General features: G+C 46.6%; 1 protein-coding gene across 5 annotated transcripts in view; it reads left to right on the top strand.

Annotated features, from left to right (window-relative positions):
• LOC117206131 (protein gustavus) overlaps positions 1–24,127 on the top strand; it is a 152,598-nt gene that overhangs the window by 100,440 nt on the left and 28,031 nt on the right. Inside the window, exon 1 of one of the 5 annotated variants that reach the window (XM_033445178.1) lies at positions 16,770–16,921. The exons of 2 other annotated variants lie outside the window; for them this stretch is intronic. In XM_033445178.1, coding sequence (XP_033301069.1) covers positions 16,785–16,921 — 137 coding nt within the window. In that variant the 5' untranslated portion in view covers positions 16,770–16,784. Of the gene's footprint in view, positions 1–16,769; positions 16,922–18,036; positions 18,447–18,854; positions 18,902–24,127 lie in introns of those variants that run through there. 2 more of the 5 variants (XM_033445177.1, XM_033445179.1) reach the window with 2 other exon arrangements.

A 24,127-nucleotide genomic window follows, 5' to 3' on the forward strand; every position in this document is an offset into this window, starting at 1 on the left:
TATCCTCGCGTTTATTTTAAACAACGAGTTACTCGATTCGTCGAATATCGCAGTTAGTCCACCGTCGTTCTCGATGTTCCATTTTGATTAATGTTCCGTGTGGATCGACTCTACTTATTTCAACGTAAACTCGTACTACGCGAAGGTAACGTAACGGATAATGGGAAAAATTCGCGAGCCCCTGATATATAAACTTCGAATACACCCTGTTAGTCGTGCGACGAGTTCAAATAAGCAGGTAAAGGGAGATCTCGAGGTCACGGGGTTGACGATCTGTTCCTGACACGATTAGCCTCTCGCCGTGTTTTTCAGGGATCATTAATTTCGTGTAATCCCGCACGGGCGTGTTCGCGTCGTAAAATGGCTGTTCGTTTTTCCAATTTTCAGAATTCCAGTCTCCTGCACAGCAGCGTATATCTAACGTATATCTTTCTATCAAGTTTATGCCCTCGTAAAAAGCTTTATTCGCAGTGGTAACAATTATTCCCACAAAGTCCGTTTATCCTCCCGGAAGAAACGAGCAAAGCAACAATGTTGTTGCTTGGTGGAGAAAGAATCTTCGAAGAGCACGCGAATTCCGCGACACGATGGTACACCGCGTTCCTGGCCAATCGCACGCGTCGGGCAGACAGAAATAAATCCGCCAGTCAGATTGCAAAAGGGGCGCGTGGATGGCCGAGGCGTGTCGCGGGACAACTAAATTCAGCTTCGTGTCAAAGGGAGAAGGAATTATGAGCCGAGACGGCCAGGGGCCGATAGCCTATGGTTAAAGCTCGCGTACACAACGTACCGTGAGTTTCTCCGATGTAGTCGCTTAATAACGGTACAAAACGCGGAAGCGATTGGCACGCGACTCGGCTTATCTCCGCTCGCGAGCCGCTTGCGAAACCGGCGACCAGCCGCGCCGACATTCTCCTCCGGTCGAAGTTTGGCCGGAAACGCGTTCTCTTTCCAGTGAAAATCGTCTTGCTGTTTGCTTCCATGGGACGTTGATCTTGTGGGTTGTTCGTAGGAGTTTACAACGACGTAGGAGATTTCTTTTTCGTTTTTTAGAATTTCGTATGGCTGTCGGCTGATTTCGAAAATGTGAAATGTATACGAGTTTCGTTCTAGCTGATGCAAGATCTTTGTTCGTAATGGAAGAGTCGGTAGTTTGACCTTCCTCGTGTTTGTAATTAACACGTTGCTGTTTCACAGAAAAGAGAGAAAAAGAGAGAGAGAGGATCTTGCAGCTGCTTCCATTTACTCGCGTGTGACCTATACAGAAAGGAATAGAAAAAGAATTACTCGTTGCGAGTCAGAAACTATTCCGATGCGTAAGGTACGTGTACGAACACTACGCGAATGACGTACATGAAAACTACATGGTCCAGTCGTAGAAACATTGGACATCGAATCGATTAAATTGCAAATGCTGAGACGCGCTCTTCCTCGACGATTGTGAGACGATCGTTTCAAGCATTCGTCGAATCGCCGTGATCTTCAAGAGGAAGACGCTTCGTATGTGACTGGCGACCGTGACTTTTCGCGGGCCTCTAGACGGAACGAATCAAACGTCGTTCGAGTAAACGCATAAGAGCCTGTCGTCGTCTATTAATTGACACGTAATTAAACGATCGTTAAAACGACGCCCGGAGTTTCAGCGTTCGCCGATGATTTACGAGCAGTTGACCTATGAAAAGGAGTAGAGCGCACGCAAACGAGCGGACGTCGATCTCCTGCGCGCTTTCAGACCTTTCGATCGAACTCGAACCCGCTCGCTCACGCTTCCCCGGTCACAGCTCCCTCCTGTTCGCTGCGGTTTCCAGAGAAATCGCTTTCGTGCGCGGTTCAACGAGCGAATCGCTGGCCAGGGGACGGTGGTGCCGCTTGCGGTTACGGCCCCGGACCGTGTCTTGCTGCGAGCTTCGTGCCTTCCCTCGCACTTTCCACCGCTTCTTGCCGCTAGATGGTCCACCGAGGAAACTGACCTATGCTTCGCGAGATATTATCCGTGCCTGCAGAGAAATTGATTAAACGCCTGCTGTCTAACGCTTACGGTCGCGTGGGTGGATGGGAATTAATTTACGGTGATGTCTTCTTTCGATGAAATCGGGAAAAGAAAAGCAGGTAGCCGGCAGAATAGAGCGAATATTTATACGTTACGCGTACTCTTCGATCGAAAAGAACACCGAGTAACCTGTATAGACGGTCCAACAAGTAGCTAACGAGGAGTTAATCGTATTCCATACGATCGAGGTAACAAATTAATCAAGATCGTACGTTCTGCGGAGGTTGGTAAAGGCCAACAAAGAACAAGCGTTATTAGCGAACGAGCCAATTAATCGATTAATCCTTGTAACCGTATACTCGGCGACGCGATAATTACCCAAGTGCATTTAACCTCCTTGTCGTCGACGAAATGGTCGTTTATTTAGTCACTCTGCAGACCACAAAGCAAAAAGAAGGAAGGGAAAGAAGGGTAGAATTTTCCAATTTCTCCTTTTTCCTCTCGGTTTCTAGCGTGCGGCGAGCGAGACACTCGTCTCCGTGGCCGCGAGGGGCGATCCTTCGGTTTTTTTTTCTCCTAACCCTCGACGTGGCTGTGAACGAAACTCTTTGTTAAAGTCCGCCGTGTTTTTTTCAATAACACTTCGCCGACCCTTTCGCTTAACGCGCTTTTTCACCTCGGAGCCCTCGAACGTGCAAAAGCGTCGCTGCTGTCGCTGCACCCGCGTAAGCCAGTCTTTAATGCGTCTGCCCGTCCCGCAGGTTCGATGAACTTTTCTCTCTCGAAGGAACTTTAAAGGTGAGCGTCCCGTTTTCCGATCTCGCCTCTTGACTTCTCGACCGCCGCGCCCGAATCCGGACGGACTTGGGCTTCTCTCTCTCTCTCTCTCTCTCTCTCTTCTTCCCTACTTATCTCTCTTTCTCTCTCGACCTTCTAATTGCCTTATACATACTTCAACATCGAGCACGCGTGTTCGGATGCAAGTCATCATATTCCATCATCCACGATCGTAGGATTGTTGCGATAGATGCGTCGTTTACCTCTGTCACGATGTTAATCTCGCAGTACTATACCTGTACAGAAGTAATCGACATTGCTAATCACGAATACGAATGGAATTATCGTTCAGGTGGGGTTGAAGAATATAATCGTATGCAACAGCCGTTTCAAACGAGTCCTTGCAAATCTTATAAATCTTAGTTTTTCTATGCTATAAAATCATGAAAAAACGTATATCACAAAGAGATATCGTTCCTCGAAATAACGGAAAGAAAACGCGTGAGAAATATAGTATTCCAGAGTTAAGAAAATTGCTATTGGTATCCCGTGGATTTTGATGGTCCAAAGTTTCATCTTCTAAATTCTAAAGGAATATAATAAAGAAGGGGGCGGAAGATTTCGAAATTCACATATTCCTTTCTATTTTCTTCTTAGTATAGCGTAGATTTACTCTTTATAAAACGACAATGTGTGTCCTGTGGAGAAGAAGGTATGTCCGCATGTGTGCACAAGGTGCAGCGTGCGTTTGAAAAAGTCTATCGAAATCGCAGCTGCGTCAGGTACGTGTCTCTTACGCGATCCGACGACCCGATCCGAAAAGCTGAAAGCGTAGGTGCGTTTTTTTCCCTCGGGGCAACGTTCTCTTGCTGTCCGGACAGATGTTTCCAATCGTCTCCACACGGTCCTACGCTCGTAACCTACTGTTAGCGAGCGGCAACAACCTGAAAAGGGTCTGTTCGTGGGCGCAACAATGGAGCGTCATGATTTCCAGCCGGTCGTCTCGATCCGTTTGCGCTTTCTGACGCCATATATCGTCGATCTATCACGGTAGCCCGCTGGTTCCTTCGTCTTCCTATCTTTTCACCTTCCTCACCAACCTCTATCTTCTTTTCCTCGTTGGAAAAACGAAGATCTGTTTGCGTTTTCCTTCGAGCTCGTGTGTACTGAATCATCCCTCCGCTGTGTATGTCTTTTTCCTTCTACTACATTTTGTCCTTATAGGTCGCTGATTCAGCTATTCTTTGAAATACGAGAATCATGTTACTTCGTGAAATACCTGAGATTGTTTGCGTTTTATTACGAAATTCCCTGTACATACGTAGCTACGTATAGTATGTACAGATACATATACAGAGAAAATCGTTCACATTGCGTGAATGTGTAGTAGCTTACATAAAGCTTTAAATACGAGTAAATCACAATTATTACGATCGTGAAATTGTATTTGCACCGTGACCCGTGTACGAATTTCTTGCCCATAGTAAAATTTCTAATTCATGAAACATTTTGATGAAATGAAACGACGTTTACGAAAGCCACCGAATACCAAGATCGTTCGACGAGTTCTCATAGTCGATACGCGTGCGTTTGGGAATCGCATCGCCGGAACAGGTCGGCAAAGCGTTAAAGATACAACGGAGTACCCTGGTTCCGCGCACGTAATATCGTTTTCCTCGGCTTCCGCTTTCTATAATTTTCACGCGACTGAACGTTCGTTCCCGGTTGTTACTCAACGAGCGAACCGAAGAAAACATCGTTCCTCGTCTCTGTGAACACCGTTCCCAATACCGTTCCATCGCGATGGTGGTAGGGGCGGTTTCGATCGCGCGAGCCACGGGTATTAAGGTCGCCTTACAGTCGAGATCGAAGCGTTTAACGCCTTCACATCGGACGCTGAGATTTATGGACGCCGGTAAGCGGCTACTTGTAATCGTATCGCTGCGACCAGCCGAGAACAAATCGCGGTAGGCCGGTATTCGCGTAAGAAAGGGAATTACCGTGGATTTTCTCGCGACTCAGCCCTCTCCTCGTCTACCGTGCCACTCCTTTCTCTCCTCTAACGATACGTTTACATAAACAAACCGTCCCGGTGAACGTAATAGGCGACAGGTGCGCGACGATTGCAATGGTAGCTCGATCCCGTGTCGACTTCTGTCAAAAAACAAACACAGCGATAGCATCGTCCATCTTAAGCTAATTAATCTCTGTATAATCTTTTTCCTGATAACATCCAGAAATTACATCGTCCACGGTTCGAGTGTTCCGAACGAATGGTTAAAGTGTGGAGAATTGTGGATCTTGATTGCCGAAATAATAGTAAAGGAACACTAAGGTTACGCTTAGAATTCATATTAAAATGGTTTTAGATTTATTTGATAAACGATTTCCAGGATCTTCGTCGATACACAGTTGCACGCGTCTCGGCATTTTCTTTGTCTCGTCCATACCACACTGCCAATGGAACAGTTACATTCATCTGTTTTTGTGTGTTACAACTAATCTAGCACACAAAATTATACATATCTCAATATAAAGAACCGAAGATATAGGTATACCTTCCAGAAGAATGCGAAATTACTTGCTTTTGAACACCGAGCGACGTGGTCCCGCGATACGACTACCATATTTGCTTCTTTTTCCACAAGCTTCGTCCATTACAAGATTGAAATGTTTCTGACGATCCTTAAGACAGATTTTATAGCTTCTCTTAACTCGTAGTTTTATATCTCAGCTTCTTCCTCTTAATCGCCACTGTACCTTCGGCGTCGTATCTTTCTTTTTTTCGCTGAGGGGATTTTTCTTTCCCGCGAAATTAAAGATGAATAAATAAACAAACATAGACGACAGACGAGCGTGGAATAGAACAGCGGGTATCGGCCGATCCGGACATTTGTCTCGCGGCTGCCTGCGTTCACCGGATATTTACATAAGTAAACCTCTACCGGTAGACGCAATTGCCGACAGGTGTGCGGTAATCGCGAGCAAGGGAGCTCCGCCATGTCTAAGGTACTGCCGTTACGAACTCTCATAGAATACTTAATAAGTGGAAATTACCGGAGAGCGAGCCGCGTCGAGCTGTCCGCGAAATTACGAATCGACCGCTTAATTGCCGCTAGCGAGCGTGTTAATTGAAATCGAGCCGGCGGACACCGCACAGGTTCGAATATTTATTAAACATCTGAGTGACGTTGTGAAAGGAGCGACAGCTAGTACAGCTATACTTTCTCGTATGAAATGATACTGAATGAAGGCAATTGGAGACAGGGGACTGCGCAAATCGTTCCTAGATTTACCTTTCGCTGGTACTACGATCGTGTCGTGATCGTTAGCCTATCGATTAATGGATACGACGATTACATACTGGCAATGGATATGGTGAAAGATAAAATTCGGAGGTTATCGTCGAATGGAAGTTTCTTTAGGCGGGTTTCTTTCACGGCGACGGTTGTTTTGCACGCGAGGAGAGATACACGCGGATTCTATGGATAGGCGATGAACAAAGAGGAACGGCTGAAAGAAGTCGGTAGAATCGCGGCCGGACGAAATAGAAACTGCACAGACGGGGAACCGAAGCCACCGTGAATGGGAATTATTCAGGCTAGCCGCTGAATGAAACGTGTTTCTTTCAAATTCTGCTCTCGCTTCGCCCCGTGCCCCAGAGCACGTTGTTGCTAGGTCGCGCGTGCACCGGATGTTGCCTGTTCGAGCTAGTTGATTGGGATCTTCTAAACGGCCACCAGCTCGCTCATATAATTCGTTTCATCGCTGTAAATGCTTCAATTGAACCGTCAAATAGAATCTCTCTCTCTCTCTCTCTCTCTATCTCTCTCTATCTCTATCTCTATCTCTCTCTCTCTCTTACTCATCCATGATAATAATAATAATAATAATAATATATTCAATTGATCTTTGCTCTCTCAAACTTTATAGTTCTCTCAGTTTTCGTACATACGTCACATACGTATATACGTACACGTATATACGTCTATTTATTCGATGTAAGCGTATTTTCTACACTGTTTGGGTCAATGACACAGACATCGTTCGAAGACACGGAGGATTTTTTCGAAAATGACTTTCAAGTTGGCCGAGGAGGCGCACGCGGCTTCGAATCGAAAGCAGCGGCTCGCAGGAAGGTTGTGGCCGTCTCTCGATGAAAGGAAGGAGCCAGTTCCACGTCCCTGAAGGTCTTCCTCGTCGACCTCGGCTTCACGGAGCAAGTCACTCGACTGCCCGGCCCGTCCTTTTCTCACGGCAGTGGATCGACGCTCGACATACCTAAACCTTCCATCAACAGCTGGCCAATCCCTCGGAGGACCAGCTGCGTTTCCTGTCGACGACAAGAGTCATCTCGAAAACGCCTCTCTATATGTACCGCCGCCACGTTTTCTAGAACAAGCACGAAAACCATCTAGGACACTTTTTCGCTTTTCGGATCAAGTGCACCACGTACATCGAAGGAAGGCTTTTTCACGTCGCCACGGTTTTCACAAACGTTCGTCTACCGTTTCGAAACATTTTCTAGGTTCAGGTGTTCCATATATGAAAATCGAAATAATATCTCACCTACGGAGAATTCAGAGCTTCAAACTCGAAATAATTTTCATATTAATCGTTTCGATCTTATCGGAGTTAAAAAATTTGTTCGACGATTGAACGTTGTCCTTCTTTTTTCTTTTTTTTTTTTTTGTCGTTGTTGGAAGAGAGATGCAAATACTTAGATTATTCCGAAGAAGGAAGAGAACATGTAAATCCGACCATGGCTAATAGAAAACTTCATCAGCGTTGCGACGCTGGCTGGGATAATAATCGTAATTGCATCTGCTATGGCATGAGTACAGGTGGCAGATTAGCGCGAATTTCACTTTTTCATCCAGACGAAACGCGTAGGAGACTGTCGCTCTCGCACATTCACCATGAATAGTGAAACGACTGCTTCTGTTCACGCCAACACTTCTTTCGTCATCTTTGTTCGCGATATCGCAGGTGTCATCCTGGTCCATGGATCCACCGAAAGAGAATTACCTTCCTTGTCGCTCGTCCCGTTTGTCCTTTCTTTTTCCTAATCATCCCTTTCTCTTCGTGTACCAGCCAGACGTTCCAATTAGGATAACGAATGAGTGTATCCGTTACTTAGAACGACGTACACTCGCTTTCTTCCTTTTAACATACCGACGAGGAGGCATCTACGATCCCGAAGATACGAGATTTCGCTAAATTTAAGAGCTTTCTTTGTTCGTGAGCGTTGCCTGGATGCAACATTGTATTTTACACAATTATTGGCAATAACTGGCATTGCTGTTGAAGGATAAATGTATTTACTTTCGGTAAGAGTGTTCTCAGATTTTAGTGCATTATATCTTTTTCTCGAAAAACCATTCGGAAAAATTTCCGCCTTTACCAAGTAATGGAAAAACGATCCTTCTTGCAAACTTGAACGAACCAATTCCGAAAGGAGCAAAGCGATATTTCTTAAATATTCAATGGCGCGTATATAGAAAAATTGTATGTTTTCTTAAGGACAGAAGAAAATCAGTGACGAAGAAGTAACGTGGTGGTAGAGAATAAGGAGCGAGAAAAATCTTACGCTTTTCAAGGACACAAATGTGTTAGAAAAAAGTAGAGTAAAGGACACTGGAAATATCGAAATACATATTCCTGTGGAGTTGCTGGAAAATAAAATGCCGAATGGTCAGCGCCAGAAGGTGCTCGTCACGAGTTTCACATAAAGAAAAACAGGGGAATTTCCGAATTCCTCGTAAAACGTGGAAACTCCGAATTGCCTGACCAGGCAACCCGAGCCGCGTTGTCCGGGCAAATCGAGCGATTTCTTCGAGAATCACGTTTCCTGGGATCACCTCCGGTGCTCTTGGACGCGCACGTGAAACAAAAAGCGCAAATTGCACGAAACGAACGATAGCGAAGCAAAGAGGAAACGGATGAGAATACGAGACGTCGATCGCGAGGAAAAATAATCCCGGCGATCGTCAGCTCCCCGTTTTGTGCTACGAAACCTCTGTGTTTGTCTGTGCGGTAGAAAATCTATACGGAATTGATAATTCGTCTTTAAGAAAAGACAATTATCGAGTTCGAATGTAATTTTCGAGTAAAATTGTAAAACCGCAAGTTTATAATCTACATCTTGTAATTAGTCAATCCGCTAATATTATTAGTTGTAAAATTATTCCGCGAGATTTCTCTTAATCTTCTCTCCGGTTTAAGAATTGTTTAATGGCGGCGCAAAGATTCCCACTACGTAATACGGAGATGGTTCGGAAGAGGTGCGGTCGCCGTGTATGTTTTCCACCAGCTGATAAGTTTTACCAGCGTCATCAGACTCGGCCGAAGAATCAGCTGTCCGAAGCCATCCATTATCCCCAGAGTACCGAAGAGAAATCACTGAAATCAGAGACAGAGAGCGCATTCTCGAGCTTCCCAAGGTGCACAGAAGCTGTTGCGGGGTTTAAATGGAAGTGTTGCAACCTCGATCTCCGGTTGCAATCGCAACTCCTGTGTCAGTCAGTAATGAAGTTTCACGATTTGATCCAACAACCTAGAGAACTTGGAATCAACCAGAAATCAGCTCTTAACCCCTTGTTCTATTGGTAATTGAAGGAGGCTTTGCTAGTTTTCGTTGGAAAACGTTCGCGGAGATGGAAAAGGAACGCGACGCGAATAATATCGTGTGTTGAGAAGCTACGACAATTAGAAAGGTTCCCTCGTGTTCGTCAATGCTCTCTTGCTCGCGTATTTCTTTTTTCTTCTTTTCTTTTTTTCTCCCCGTATTGCTCTTCTCTTCCACGCGAGCGTTCTGGTTTTTTACGAAGAGATCAACACAAAGAGTACCATGTGAATCCTCAAACGGAAGTCGATGGTCGTTGAAGCTTTCTCAATGGCTAACGACCTCTTACCTGAAAAAGACGACCTTCCTGTACCTGCATGGTGGATCGATTCGTATATCGAAAGAGTCCCACCAACAAGTCTTGTACTTTATTCGTTTCGTTCCGTTCCGTTTGCAGAGGCCACGGGAAGGAAGCGAGTATACGTTATCGGGACGTATCGCGAGAGGAAACGTGCAAAAATTAGCGTCGACCGGCGAGAAATGATCGAATTGCCTGTAGACACGCGACGCACCGTCTCGATGAACGACTGTCGTTACCATTGTCGTCGCGATTCTCATCGTTCGTGCGTCCGCTCGCTTGTCATCGCTTCGAGAAACGTTCCTTCGTAGTGGACGGTTTCGATAAAAACATTACGGACGAACGAGTTAACCTTGGTGGCCGATGACGGACATCGGCGAACGCGTCTTCTTGCGGTTCTCGATGTAACTCGTCCGATGATAGTCGGAGATATAGACCGCGATAAATTGCTCGAGGTTCGAATTAAAATGGCGATTTTAAATCGAATTTAATTCGATTCCGTTCGGACAGTTCGTTCGAATCTTCCGTCTAGGATACGCAGAAACTTGGCAATTTGTTTGGACGGAGTAAAAACGATCGCACGATGTAAGATATCGTAATGGCTCGGTGTACACTCTGTTTCGGTTGAAACGAAACAAAACGAGTTGGAAAAGGTACGAAGGAAATTATTGTAAACACTAGTTCTCAGGGTATGAACTATCTGAGAAATTTTTGCCAGGAGTGTACTCGCGGTGAGCAGGTATAGCATCTAACCGAGGTGAGTGGAACTGAAAGGGAAGAAGAAAGGTAAAGGGCAGGTGCGACTGTACGTAGCTATACACGTCGGTTCTGCTGAAAGATACGCCTCTGGCACGAGGAGAGGAAGGCTATATCCAATTATTAAAATTAGAGGCTCCGTCGCCTTCGGTGAAACATCACGGGAAGCGTTCACTGTGCACAGCTCGATTGCGCTCGTCCTCTCCTTTTTGTCCTCCTTTTTTCCTCTCCCCTGTTTTACCCCCTTTTTCCCTCGTTCGTCCCGTTCGTGCATCGTACACCTCCTGATTTTTCGATCGTCCAGGTATCGACGCCCTGGCACGAGACGTCTGCCTGTTCTTCGTGAAAAGGAGATGATGCTTTTCACGAAAAAGCCGCCATTTCAGACTGCCACTTTTGTTCCACTTTTCTTTCGTCTTTTTGTTAGCGAAGGAACGAAGATCGATACCGCCAGGCCAACCCCACCGCTCGGTTCCCGCATCTTTTCCACTCGGTAGCATCCACGAAAGTTTGTTGCCTCGGAAAAACCGTAACCAACCCCGGAGGATGATAACGTGGATTCGGGACCAACTTCCTCTTTTCCAGAAAAATGAAACGCATCTTCCATGGTAGCTACCTCTTGTCTTACCTGAAATAATTATAGCAAACAAACACGATAATATCCGTGAAACCATCGAAACCATCCGGCAGGCTGAAACCAGAGAAGCAGTCGGAATCAGCGAAACGTAGCCATTCAGCGGATTTCGAGGCGCGCACACTCGCCGCTCGACTTGGCTAAATCAAAGTCGTCAAACTGTATATGTCCCGTGTTTCGCTCGAATCCCATGCAAGAGCAGCGGGCGATCGCGTATTCAGATTCCGGTGCCCGGAATAGCTCGTCGTCCCTGATGCACGCACGAAGAGAGCCGTGCAACCTCTCTCTGCGGTACACACGCGACACGGCAATAATTAATACGTCGACGCAGCCTCGGCCGAAGATTTTCGCCCGTGTCTATATACGCGGCTGCATCGATGCACCGTTGCACCAGCGCGCGTTTGCCCCTTCCGCACGTGTGCACGAGCCGAGAGTGCATCCCGGGGCTGTGCGTGTCTCGTGCTGCATTCTCCCTATGGTCAATGTCGTCCTTCTCCCTCTTCCTTCCCTCGCTCTACCGCAACCCTCATTTGTCTCTGTTGCACACGCGTACCCATCGTGCACCAACTTCGGCACGTCAACCCTTTCTCTTCCTCCCTCTCTCGTTCTCTCTTCAGCTTGATTCTCGATGCACCGAAGTGTGGATCCTCGTCGGACTAGCCGGTGCATCCATCGTGGCGTCTCTGTCCGCCGGCAACATCGGCGTCGACCGCAGTTCGTGCTGCTGGCGCAGCCATTGTCTCGTTCGCGAGCTATTTATCAGCAAGGTTTACGATTCTATCGTTTGTAAATGAAGCCAGTCGCTGGCTGTTTTCACTTGATCCGCGAGCCAGATGGGCGACGCTGGATGAGGCTTAAAGAGCGTTGGTCTTTTCGCGTTCTGTTTGCAGTCGATAAGTATGTCGAGTGTCTATATCGGAGCTACTGCGTGATATTTTTCTCGAGGATATAGGAAAGTTTTTAAAGAACAAGTCGTTCGATCGAAAGTCGTTGACTTTATATCGATGTGATATCGTGTAATACGGTCGTGGCAGCGTGGCACGCTGATAAAAGCAGGGTAAAGGTATGTTGGCTCGGTATGCGAGGTTCCCCGCGAGCGCATAACTCGTAGGTGATTTGCGCAGGGCAGCAGCCTTCGGAGTGGCGTTTCTCGTTCCGGCGTTAGACGAAGCGTTGCCCGCACGCATCAACCACACCTCGGCCGTCTCTCGTCCGTGGTCATTGTCCCGTCAGTGCGCTATCTATCGTGACCAGGCCCAGGCAATGCGCGCGATGTATAAATGGATCTAGGTGGCTGGCATCGTACACCGACGAGATCGCCATCGCGAATACGAGCGAGGGAGCGAGCGAATCGAAACACGAAGAAAGAAGCGGCTAAAGAGAGAGGCGGAGGCGCGTTTCTTCTCGCTTCTTCTCCGTTCCTCCTCCGGCTGGGCCTGACAAAAGCCGACCTTCGAGCTGACATTCACTTCACATCCGAGCCTCTTCCCTCTCTTTCTTTCCTCCTTCCATCAACCGCCTCCCTTTCTCCTTCTTTCTCTCGGATGGTTCAGCTCGCGCTCACCTTCTCCGTCTACGCTTCCTCCCGGTTCCTCCTGGACCCGACCAGAGATAGCCTCTCTCGTCGAGAGAGGACTGGACCCGACCGACCGAGCACAAAGACCCGTCATTCCGGCCAACTCGCGTGTCCTTCCTCTCCTCGACTCGACGTGGAAACAAAGTTCAGCAGAGGAGAACCGTTTCTCGCCAACGAGCCAGCGTTTCGAGTTCGACACTCGGAGAGGTTCGAATCCCTCGTCGGAATCGAGCGTAAACTTCGATCGCAGGACAAACCGTGGTGTTCTCCGCTTTTCAGCATGCGGTCTTTATAGACAATCTTATAGACATTCTCGTTCGACCGAGTTTTTCACGCGATTCCAACGTACATACGTACTCGAAGAACGTGTAAGTACGTGCGTTTCACGCAGGTGGTATGGGACGTGTCTGCTTTCTAACGGTACATCTCGCCCTTGGTTTTTTACCTTCGAATGAAACGAGCGGGGATGAAAGGAACGGAGCAACGACTCGTGTTTCCCAGAGGGAGAGGAAGGTTCGTGACGGCGCGGCCGGCGGGCGGATGCGAGTATCGTTTACCAGGGCCGGCCAGATGCAGGCGGCGTTCGAATTGAAAATAGTTGACGGAAACGCGACATAGAAGGAAGCAAATGTTTTTGGATAGGCGAGACAGGAGACAGGTTGCGCGGTGAACGATCGGACGTTCTTACGGCAGACTCTTCGAGCTCCTCCTTCGAACGAATTTACGACGCGGCGCCATTAAATTTCAACGATCCAGTATACACAGCCAAATATTGGGTTGCGAGCTATTTTTTGGAAATTCGTAACCGATCGAATAAATCCCTATAATCCTTGCTCTATACCGTACAGTTAATCCTTTGAGAGGATAACAAGAGGCTGCGATTAGGTTCGCATTATCGGAAGATTAGTGGATCGAACCCGCAGCGTAATTGTTAACTCCCGTTTGCCCTCGCCCTCCGCAATCTCCGTTTCAGCGAAGAATGCAAATAGCTGCGAACCGTTCGTCGATTCCTTCAGACAGGTATTTGCGATAGTGACAAACTTGGGCGCAGCGGCGTGAGTGCGTTTCTGGTGATGAATTCTCTGATGGAATTTTCCAAATTTCCAAAAGTGAAACAAAGAAAGAACACGTTCGAAGTATAGAAAAAGATCGGCATCGGCTCGCCTATTTGTAATTACAGGCGCGCGATCTGCATACAATGCGGCGGTGTGTCGCTCGAGTTGGCAACGAAGTTCCACGGATGACCTTCCTCTTCTTCCTTCTCCTCCGTGTTCGCCTTTTTCTTCTGGCGAGCCGCTCGTTCCGGCAATCTACGCTCGCCTCAAAATTCCGCGACTCCGACCCGGCCTCCACCGGCGCATTCTCTCCCGTCCGGTGCTCTCGTCGCATCGGCGTCGAACTTGATGAACGATCAAAGCGGTTCTGGCCTGGAGTTTTCGAGCAGAAATTTTCAAAAGTTATACAGTTGAAGGCGGGTGGGAGCCCCTTCTCGAGCACGCAGCCTTCCTGTCGTTCGTCGTTCTTTCGCAGTATCCTATCCGCTTCTCTTCTTTCTTGTTTCTTTGCAAACGTTGAGGATCTCCTTTGTTCTCGGAAACGCGTAACTTCGTCCGATCACGCACGGAACCTTCGATTCGTCTGAAAGTTTAACCCTAGTCTGCTCTCGACAGCCCTTTGCCTCCGAGGGACGAGCTGTTAACAAAATAAACGTTCCCTTATCTTGTTAACCCCTGGAATCTAGTCTCCCCTCTGCGATACCCCTTAGAAACGCAAGGGTCAAAGTTTTCAGTCAATACGATCGTTGTTTCGTTATTCTCGCGTTTAGACTAGATTTTTAGGAAGTTCTAGACTCGAAAGTTATTCTCCGAAGTTCCCATACCATTCAAACAGACAGAACGTTGTGGGCAGGTTGATGTCAGCGCAACATTCAAATCTGCTTAGAATCTCAGATCAGAGGTGTATTCAGGTGAGAGGCAAACGGGTCTCTCCCCTTCTTTGTCGAATTTGCCTGCAAGTTAAATACCTGGCCGAATATACAGACAGTCTCAACCGATCTGCGACAGTCTTTTCCCATATGTTCGCACAGAATCCTATTTAGACTCCAATTTATGACATCGGTTTTGGGGACGGCTATCGTCCCCGAGGACAAACTTTTCACGACCGGAGGCCTTTTCATATGTTTCATGGAATGCGAAGCTTAACGCGTTACGTTTTCGGACGAGGCTCGAATGGAGCGGATATCTCGCTGTAAATAATACATGGTGGATGGCCATTTACACGGATTTATTGACCTCGAAAATTCGCTCGGATATTCCATAAAATTTATACACAATTCACGGGAGTATGCGTCTGGTTGGACAAAAGTTTAAAGGGGATGCACCATGCGCCGCGCCGTGGAAATGCACTCGAAGCTTTTCGAACGATCTCGTGGTGCAGCCGGTTGCGGTACTCGAGTTTCGAGGGGAATTTAATTATCCCGCGCTTTTCATGCTATTATTTTGCACGATATTACGCCGTAATTATCCCGCTCGTCTCAATGGCCAGGGATTAAAATCTCTGCGACTTTTTCTGTTTTTTTTTTCTCTCCATCTTTTTTGTCTTTCGTTCCTCCCGTTTTTCTCTCGTATACAGCACACTCGTTCGGACGATCTCGCGGTATTACGATTTTAATTTCACCGAGATTTTATCGTTTGCTCTGGCGTTCGGTGTCCTTGAACCGGGGACCACCGCCATTTAATCCGTCGTCGAGCGCGCAGGATGATCGGATGGGTTGTTCACCGCGCCGCGAACATTTTTTTGTTCCTTCGTTTTGTTTCGGATTACGCGCTTTTATGTCCGGCCCTACGGATTTGTACGCCATCGATCTATCAGGCGTCCATCGACCGCGTACATAACTGGTTTCTTCGTTTTTCCCCCCACAGCTCGAAATTTTCCCCGGTTCGTTATTCCGCTCGGGCGTATTCTCGGATTCGAAAGGGAAACGCGTGTGTAATACCGCGCTGGATCGAAGTAACAACGCGCAATTTTTCTCCCTCCAACCGAGAGGAAAAAGAAAAAAGAAAGGAACGTGGAAAAAAGCTAATCAGAGTCAAAAGAAATTCCTTGAACGGACGAGAAGGTGGAGAAGGCAGTGGTTGTCCAGTCGAAGCGTTCAATTCAACGCTACCTAGGATTTTTCTACGAGAATAAAACCCGTCGATATCAATCTCGTGGTTAGGCACACCTGAATTCTGTTCCACGTAGACAACTATCTGGAGACCCTCTCCCCGTCCTCGACGCTCCTTTCACCTTTCCCTTCACCGTCCACCGGCGCATTTGTCATTCCGTTTGGTCCTCCGCTTGTACGACTTCCTTTTACCTGGTTGTACCTCGGATCTCCGAAAAATAGCCCTTCTCGCCAGCTTGGCCTTGAACCTCTCCAGATTCCCTCTCGCGTCCTTATACGCGGCATGGAACGTCCGCTCGGAATCCGCGTATCGTTTATTCCGTAGAAATCGTGGCCGACCACTCTTCTCTTTCGTCGCGGGAACAGCGTTGTCTGTCGAGGCCCCCCTACGTTTCCACCAGAGAAAGGGAGAGAAATTCGCCGCGACTTTATGACGTAGCTATTATTACATCGTACTTCCTGAAAACAGGCGCACCGATCTGCGTCTCAACAGAGAAACGCAGTGACCGGTCTTTCGATAGATCGGAAAAGGAAACGGATGTAATTCGTTCGCATCTTTTTGCATTCTTTCGACCCACTCTCCATTAGTCCTTTTTTTTATCTATCCACTCACCAGACAAAAACCTGTGTTCCATCCACGCGCACATTTAGGCAACTGTGACTGACTGTGAGTGTTTCGAGCACACGATGGTGGAAGCAGCGAGAGTTTTCAATCATTTCGACACACGTATATAAATTGTTACGAGCGTATGCATCTCGATCTGCAGATATCTCGTTTGTCAGAACACGCGTGAATCGTAATCGCAGCATTACGTCGAAAGTTAATGGATCGAAAAAGGTTGCTGTATTAAAAACGTTTGAAGACGGTTTCACCGAATTTGGAAGATGGTAATGGGCACATCGCGGCGGCAGAGGCATATTCGTCAGACTGACTCAACATCGGAACAGCTGGTACCGGAGGGATGCGCGAGACCCTAGCGTGTGCGTCTAATATCAGATCCAAAGTGAGAGGAGGCTGTAGGGACCGATCCTTCATGCTGCGTGAAAGCCTCTGTACGCCAAGTATCTTTAATGAATCTCCGCTGCTATCGATTGCTCGGTAAGCTGTTCCACCATTACGAAAACCGCTTTTGCCAACGCGCCTATTTTGCGCTGTTAAAATACGACACGGAGTCGCGTACGAGCTCGGTGTACGCACGGTTTGCGCAATTTCGTAAAATGTCCGTATGTATGGGTGCCTGCGAGATGCCTGTCTGTCGACCACGGATACGCAACCCTCCTTTCGTGTTTATCTTGCTTAAAAAAGGCAGAGTTCTTATGCTGTGTGTATGGCTGTTTCGCAACACGCGCACAGCCGCTTCGAAAAATCATCGGCAATTTTCTAAAATAAAACTAGCAAGCAAGTTGTGACCGACACTTGGCGATGTTCCTTGTACATCGATAGTGCGCGGGCACGTACACATTTTTCTGGGGTTAATTCGACGTCCGACCGTCTGGGTTCAGGGAGCGGTCCGCGAAACCCCACTGCACAAGGGAGAACCTCCGTATCCCTTCGACTGTTGCTCTCTCTCTCTCTCTCTCTCTCACACACACACACACACACATGCACACGCACGCACGCACACACACACACACACACACGTGAGTGCGTATTTTCTCTCCTCCTTCCCCATAGTACAGTCCCCCCGGGTAAACGTTTCAGCACTGGGTAGGCTTAGGCACTGGCGTAGGGAGCCGAGGATGATATTGAAGCTCGATTTGAAATCCACGGGATTACGCGCGCCACCCTGCTAAATCGTCTGATTCGAGGAAATAATCTACCGGAATAGACTAAAATGTAGAAAAGTTAAAAATATTGAAAAATTAAACGATAGAAAGCACTTTGGAGTAGGTTGAAAAATATACATGAGTTATCAGTTGGATGTCAGTTATGTTTCATAAATACAATATGGAAATATAATATGATAGGTTTTATATGTAAGTGCATTACGATGTACTGCGATAAATCCAGTTGGTTCTAATTGGTGATATATCATATAGTTTTTATCGTGGTAATGGAAGCAACGAATTTCGGGTTATACGCCACTGCGCGTTCGGCACGTCATTGGTCTCGGGGCGCTGGAAGCGGTCGGTACGCGAATGCATCCACCGCCTCTTTCTGCCCCTCCATTGGGCGGCGCTCCATGCGCGTCGCAGTCGTCTAGAGTCGACGGGCTCAGTCTTCGTTGGATCGTTGCCAAGTGTGTGTCGTAGATCGGTGCACTCGTTTACCCTTGTGCGTCGATTCGGCGTGGTTTTTCGTTCGCCTCGACTCTTTCTTCCCTTTTTCTCTCTTTTTCCCTCCCTTTCAGTTCCCGATTTTTTTCTCCCCCGCACAGACAAGAGACCCAGTGTGTTATATGTTACATGCGCGCGCAAGCCGCTCGTTGCGTAGCGGGTCGGACCAGTGGTGAAACACGGCCAAGAAAGATAAAAACGCTGTGTGCTGTTGTGCGTGTGCGGAGTGTGCAATATTTTGGTTACATCCGGGATAAAAACGCCACGAAAGCAAACACGAGGTGTATCGTAAAACTCACCGAAAACGTCGCGCGAGATATGGATTGGGCGCTCAAGGCTCGCCGAACGTAAGTCCCTAAGTCACTCTTCTATAGCCCTGTTTCTGCTCCAAATCGTTCCTAGCGCTCTGTGTTTCTCGATTCCCGCGAGATCGTATTCTCATCGGACTTGGAAACCCGATTTCAGGTTGCTCGGCCTGAAATTCATTGGCGTTTCTCTACTCTGGAGTGTAGTGTAGGAAGATTTGGACGTGTATAGATGGACGTCTCTATACATCAACGGATATTCAGTTCGTTCGTTTGCAATCAGTGTGACGGCTTCTACGAAACGGATACTCGTGCAGTGTTTTACCTATCTCTTCAAGTGAGTCTCTTGTTCGAATCTCGTTTCTTCGTGGTTCCTGTCGAATCACAGATGTGTCCTACGTGTACAGAATATGTTTGCGTGGATCGAACCGTCGGCCTCAGTTCGAGGAGAAAAAAAAAAATTCAATGCGCGACGTCATTCGTGCTTGTGTCTCGAGGTCAGTGTTGTTTGCCCAGCCGTCTCGGCGCGTTGCATATATATTAAGTCAACCGATTTGATAAGCCGATATACGAGAAAAATAAAAGGCTGTGTGCCTGTCTCACACAACGACACAACCGTCGCTTGTGACACGCCACCACTCGCCCGTGGGAATCGAGCTCTCGTCCGACCAAACTACCGTGGATTCATCACACCGTGAAAGATTTCGCGGAAGCGCGGTTCGCGGTAACCGTCCATTCGAAGCGTGACTCGATTTGAATTTTAGTAGTCGTTAGTGTTACGCTCTTCTTGTGCTCTTCAAGACTGACGTTTCCTGAAACATTTGCAGACTCTATTCGATAACGATATGTTCCATATATATAGAATAATTCTTCGTCAGCATCTCTAAACCTTATTGAATTTGGAGGTTAGTTTACGATTTCTCTAAATGAGAGAAAGATTCTATATATATATATATACATGTGTGTGTGCATGTGTGTGTATATATATATAGATCCAGTATATATATCAAATAGTGAAGTTCCAACTTACACGAAGCGAGCTGAAAACGGTGCATCTTGCATAGTAGCAGTGATCAGTGATTCCCGATGAGAGTTCCGTAGAAAACGCGAAATACGTTATTTTCTTCGTGTAAATCTCCAAATATCGTCACAGTTAGAAATTAAACGTTAATCTTACTAAGTGACATCGAAATTCGACGTCTCTTCATTAATGTTATTCTAGAAAAAAAGGAAGCGAGTAGTAAACGATTGCAACCGGCAGTGAATTCTCTTGTAACGTGGTATCCTCATGTCTGATCGAATGTAAGTAATTGAAACCGTTGCACGTTCAATACAAGTGATTATTCGCGTCGAACGTGGTCGCGGCTCGATTCTCCTTTCTCTCATTCATTATTCCCTTTAATTCCCGACAAGTTCGTTGCGTAACGGTTCGATCAATACCGACAATGTCGCGCTGTCGAAGGACGACGAAAAAGAGGTTTCGCTCCCGCGAATAACGCTATATGGTTAACGTATCGGGATAACCAAAGCCGGGAAGAGGCTTTACCGTCGGGATTCTCGCGGACCGGACGGTGCCCGTTAAGCGGCTCTGGATCGTGGAACAGCTGCTCGTTGTTTAACGACATAACAGTGGTGAGTTCGCGACGCGTCCGATAAACGTCAGGACCATGTGCCCACGGTGGAGGGAGTATACGAGGAACAAGCCACGGAATAACACGCTCAGAAGACCTCGCATGTTAACGAGCTGTAACGTTTCAACTACGTTCGAACGTCCACCATGAACACGACCGCTTTGGTACCTTGGTAGAACTGGTTCAAACGATACTTCGTGTTAGTATAATTTGAATTATGTAAAGATGTACGAGCGTTTAATAATTACAGGAAGACAGTTTGAATCGGTGGAAGAGTATGTGATGTATAGGTCGACTAACGCGATCTTAGATTTTCACGATGAATAAAGGATGCGTAGTGGTAATGACGGATGATTTATAAAGAACGAGAGATACATAATAACGAAAGTTTGTATAGGAATTTTTGAATTCTGCATTTCGATTGCGTTGGCCCTGTGTCACTTTACTCTTTCTTTCGTTTTTTTTTCTCTCTTAATTATCTTCCTCTCCTTAGAATTTGTCTTGCTAGAAAGGTTTACGGTTGTCACGAAGGAAGAGGGGAGAAAATATGCGTTTTAGGATGTAGATGGCAGCAGCCGTGTAAGATATTAAGATGAAGGAGAACGAGACTGTTAACGACCTATATAGCTGGATTAATTAGATCACAGGAAGAAATTTATTAAGAAAATACGGAAGCGACAGTGACACGTTTTGTTAATTAATAAATACGTCGGGGAACGACGCGGATTTTTGCGCGATGAACTCGATCCATCTGGAAATTTACGAGCGATATCGACGAGGGAAATCCCTGTGACTGGAGCGCAGGCTTTTGTCGTTGCGAGGGTAGATTTTTTAGCGATTTTTTGGAGCGACGCTCTGACAAAGAAATCGATGATTCGTTCCGTTGTACGCGCGATAAATTTCCCGCAGACGCGTTGAAGAAGGGCGACTTTTTCCAAAGAGGAGAGAATGGTTGGCTGCTAGATAGTTGGAACGAACGTTAGCGAATGAAAGGATCTTGCCCCGCCTCTTGCTGTATGTCTGCGGTTAAAAAATTCCTACGAGAAGTCGCGGAAATAACTGAACTTCAAAATGCATAACTCAACCGATCGCCTTATGCTTCGTAATTTTCTTTCTCCTGCTATTTACCGTTTCACCATTTCGCCTATGACGAAACATTGAAATATATCATGTACACGATTTACTTCTGACAATACACGATCGCGCAATCTGAAGATAAAAGGTGTAAGTTAAAATCAAACTTTGACGCAAGAAATCTTGCTTTCGTTGTATTCGATGCATAATTCACGCGTATGACTGGTTATTAAATTAAAAAGATAAGATGGAAGACACGTGTGTGAAAATCGGAGTTAGAAGACAGTTACTGGTCGTCACACTGAATACTCGCACTCCTCGGAAGGGGAAAATTCGCAGAACTCTCGATATCAAACGGGGAGTCACTTCGTATTCAGTCAGAGAACTTCCTGAATATGATAATACTCGCTCAAGAACGGTAATATTCGGCGAGTCTGCCGGACAGGACAATGGTGTTCGAAGTACAGGCGTGACTGGCATAGCGCGACCAGCCAACAGATCCATTTCCTCGAAGAAGCTTCGACTGGCAGAAACGGCTACTCGGTTCCAGGTTGCTCGGTATAGTTGGGATATATTCTAAAGACCAGACTAGTACTAGGTACAGCAAGACGTTCTTTGTTTCTAAACTCTGTATATGCGCGTGTATGCACATGCGCGTCTGTGTATACACCGAACTTCTCGTGTAGTAGCTAGTCGTCTTGAAAATTTCGTGTAATATAGATCGACGGTCGTTACGTTCTCTTCTTTAAGGAGTCGTTTCCCTTTTTACGATCTTTCCCGGGAATACACCTGCAGGCACCTGTTTCTACTCCAACGACATGGAACACGTGCAGTCTAGTGCTATTTTTGGAGCATTTTTGCAAAATGTCGCTTTAGAAAGGTATAAAGGTTGGCGTAGCTCTTGATTGCTTATTGACTTTCAAATCTTGTTTTCGTCGATAAAATTTACGTTTTATGGGAATTCTTCGTGATAATGGCGTTCGTTATTCCACGCGAATCTACAAGAAGCTTCTTTAAAAAATCTTATTTATACGTGTAATCTCTTGTTTCAATCTTATACCAAACATTTTTCTCAGGCATTAAGAATCTTTATGTCTATCGGAATAGGATCGTAAAAAGTTCAAAGTAACGTTCGAGTCTATCAAATTCTTCGTGAACACCTCAAAATCTTCCGTCCATGAAAGTTGATCAATCGGTGTAGACTTCGATTTCGCTTCTTTATTCCCTCGGAGTACTCCAATTTCGTCACGATTCACCTGTCTCTTTCTTCGATCAACGAACAGTCTGTCACACCGAAAATGTTACACAATCCCTTGTCTACAGCAGAGGGTCTACCATTACTAGGACTTTCCTGCTGGTGGATGCATGTGCGTGCTTCGCGAAGACCATGTTGAAGACAGGCAGGTTCGTCTCGAAATACACACCCAAGCCGGAGGCAGAGTAGCGTGTGCCTTACACACCACGTGTTGTGTGGCTGGCACTGCTCTTTGGTAACAGAACACCCGAAAGGGAAGCATTTCCTTTTCGACGTTGCTCTCTTTCTCTCGACTCTCTCTCTCTCTCTCTCTCCTCGACGTCTCCTCGACGAGACGTCGTTAATTCTGCCGTTTCTAAAGCACCGGGGGATTGCTTCGTCGATGAAACAAGTGCTCTTGCTCCTCTTTTTTTTTTTTTTTCAAAAACATGCCACGCTGAATTCGAATTCGAATCGCGAGCCACGAAGTTGCGACGAGATTAACTAAACGAGTTCTATTGGCAATGACAGAAGTAGCTCCGTTTGATCGTCGTTTGCTTCTCTGGCAAAAGAGTTTCGGACATTGAGATCTTTGGTTTTCAGTCTATCGCACGATTTATTGCAAATTTACATTACGAATCGAAATCACCAGATTTAATTCAGCCTGCTATGGATAAGAGAGTTTGCTTTAAGGGAATTTTCTGTAGGCGATGTAGGCATTCTATAGTTTGTTGACGATAAAAGAGTAGAAAGCGATACGTAATCGAACGTCTAGGTTAAGCATTCCGACGTCACGAGGATAGAGTTTTCGATGACAGCTGTGAGTTTAGTCTTTGAAAAGTTCAATTTCGAGTGCTCTATATTCTATTCAGTACAGCTTCGACGCAATTCGTTCTCCGACTGTCCATCTTGATGGCGTTTGACATTTCGAGCTGAACTATTTATTTAACTGTCAGCTACGAACATACTGCGGTAAAAATACGAGTTTCGCTGACAATGCGGCGGGTTTAATTTTAAATAATCTCTCGATTTCGTTCTACCGCAACCAGAAACACATCGTGACGTCACCTATTTTCAACTTCCAAATCCAAAGCTAGATCCAAGAAAAGATTACGTGTTTATAAACATGCATTCGGAACAATTGGAACGTGAAGGCTAACCTCGATCTTTCGGTGATTTTCATCGAACGGTAGGAAATCAAGACAAAATACAGAGAAGAGAGAAATGGAACGACAAAGGGGCGGTTGTGAAGAAAAAGAGAAACGAACGAATGGATGATACGGTTTTCGAGTGGGCGTCGGTTTATATTTATGCGCGAAAATAGAGGCGCTAACGGCGTCGCTAGCGTCGAGCTGGCTTAGTCGAAGCCGAGCGCGCTCTTAGACCGTGTCGTCATCGAGTAGCAGCTGTTTTCATTCAGCCTCGCCCTTAGTTGGCGACTTCCTTTGCAGCACTTTTAATTAACGTGCACGAACCACGCTCTCTTCCTCCTTTCTCTCTATTTCTCTTAACCTCCTCGTCCACCATCTTTTAACCCTCTTTTTGCAACTCTCTCCTCCCCCCTGGCTTCTTCCTCTTTCTGCGCTCTTTGCGAATCTTCTTTTTTCCCCCGCCACTCCCTTCCTCTTGGCCAACCTCGTTCGTGCAGTTTTTGTGCCCTCTCAATTACTCGCTCTTCTGCCGTTTGTAAGCTCGCTCCGCCAAACTCTTCTCCAAACCTCTCGAGGAGCGCCAACGGATCGACAGCGGTGCCTGCCATGTTCACGACAGAAACACGACTGGAT

Source organism: Bombus bifarius, unplaced genomic scaffold (genome assembly GCF_011952205.1).
Source record: "Bombus bifarius isolate JDL3187 unplaced genomic scaffold, Bbif_JDL3187 scf7180000007996, whole genome shotgun sequence".
In the NCBI taxonomy this organism is placed as follows: Eukaryota; Metazoa; Arthropoda; class Insecta; order Hymenoptera; family Apidae; genus Bombus; species Bombus bifarius.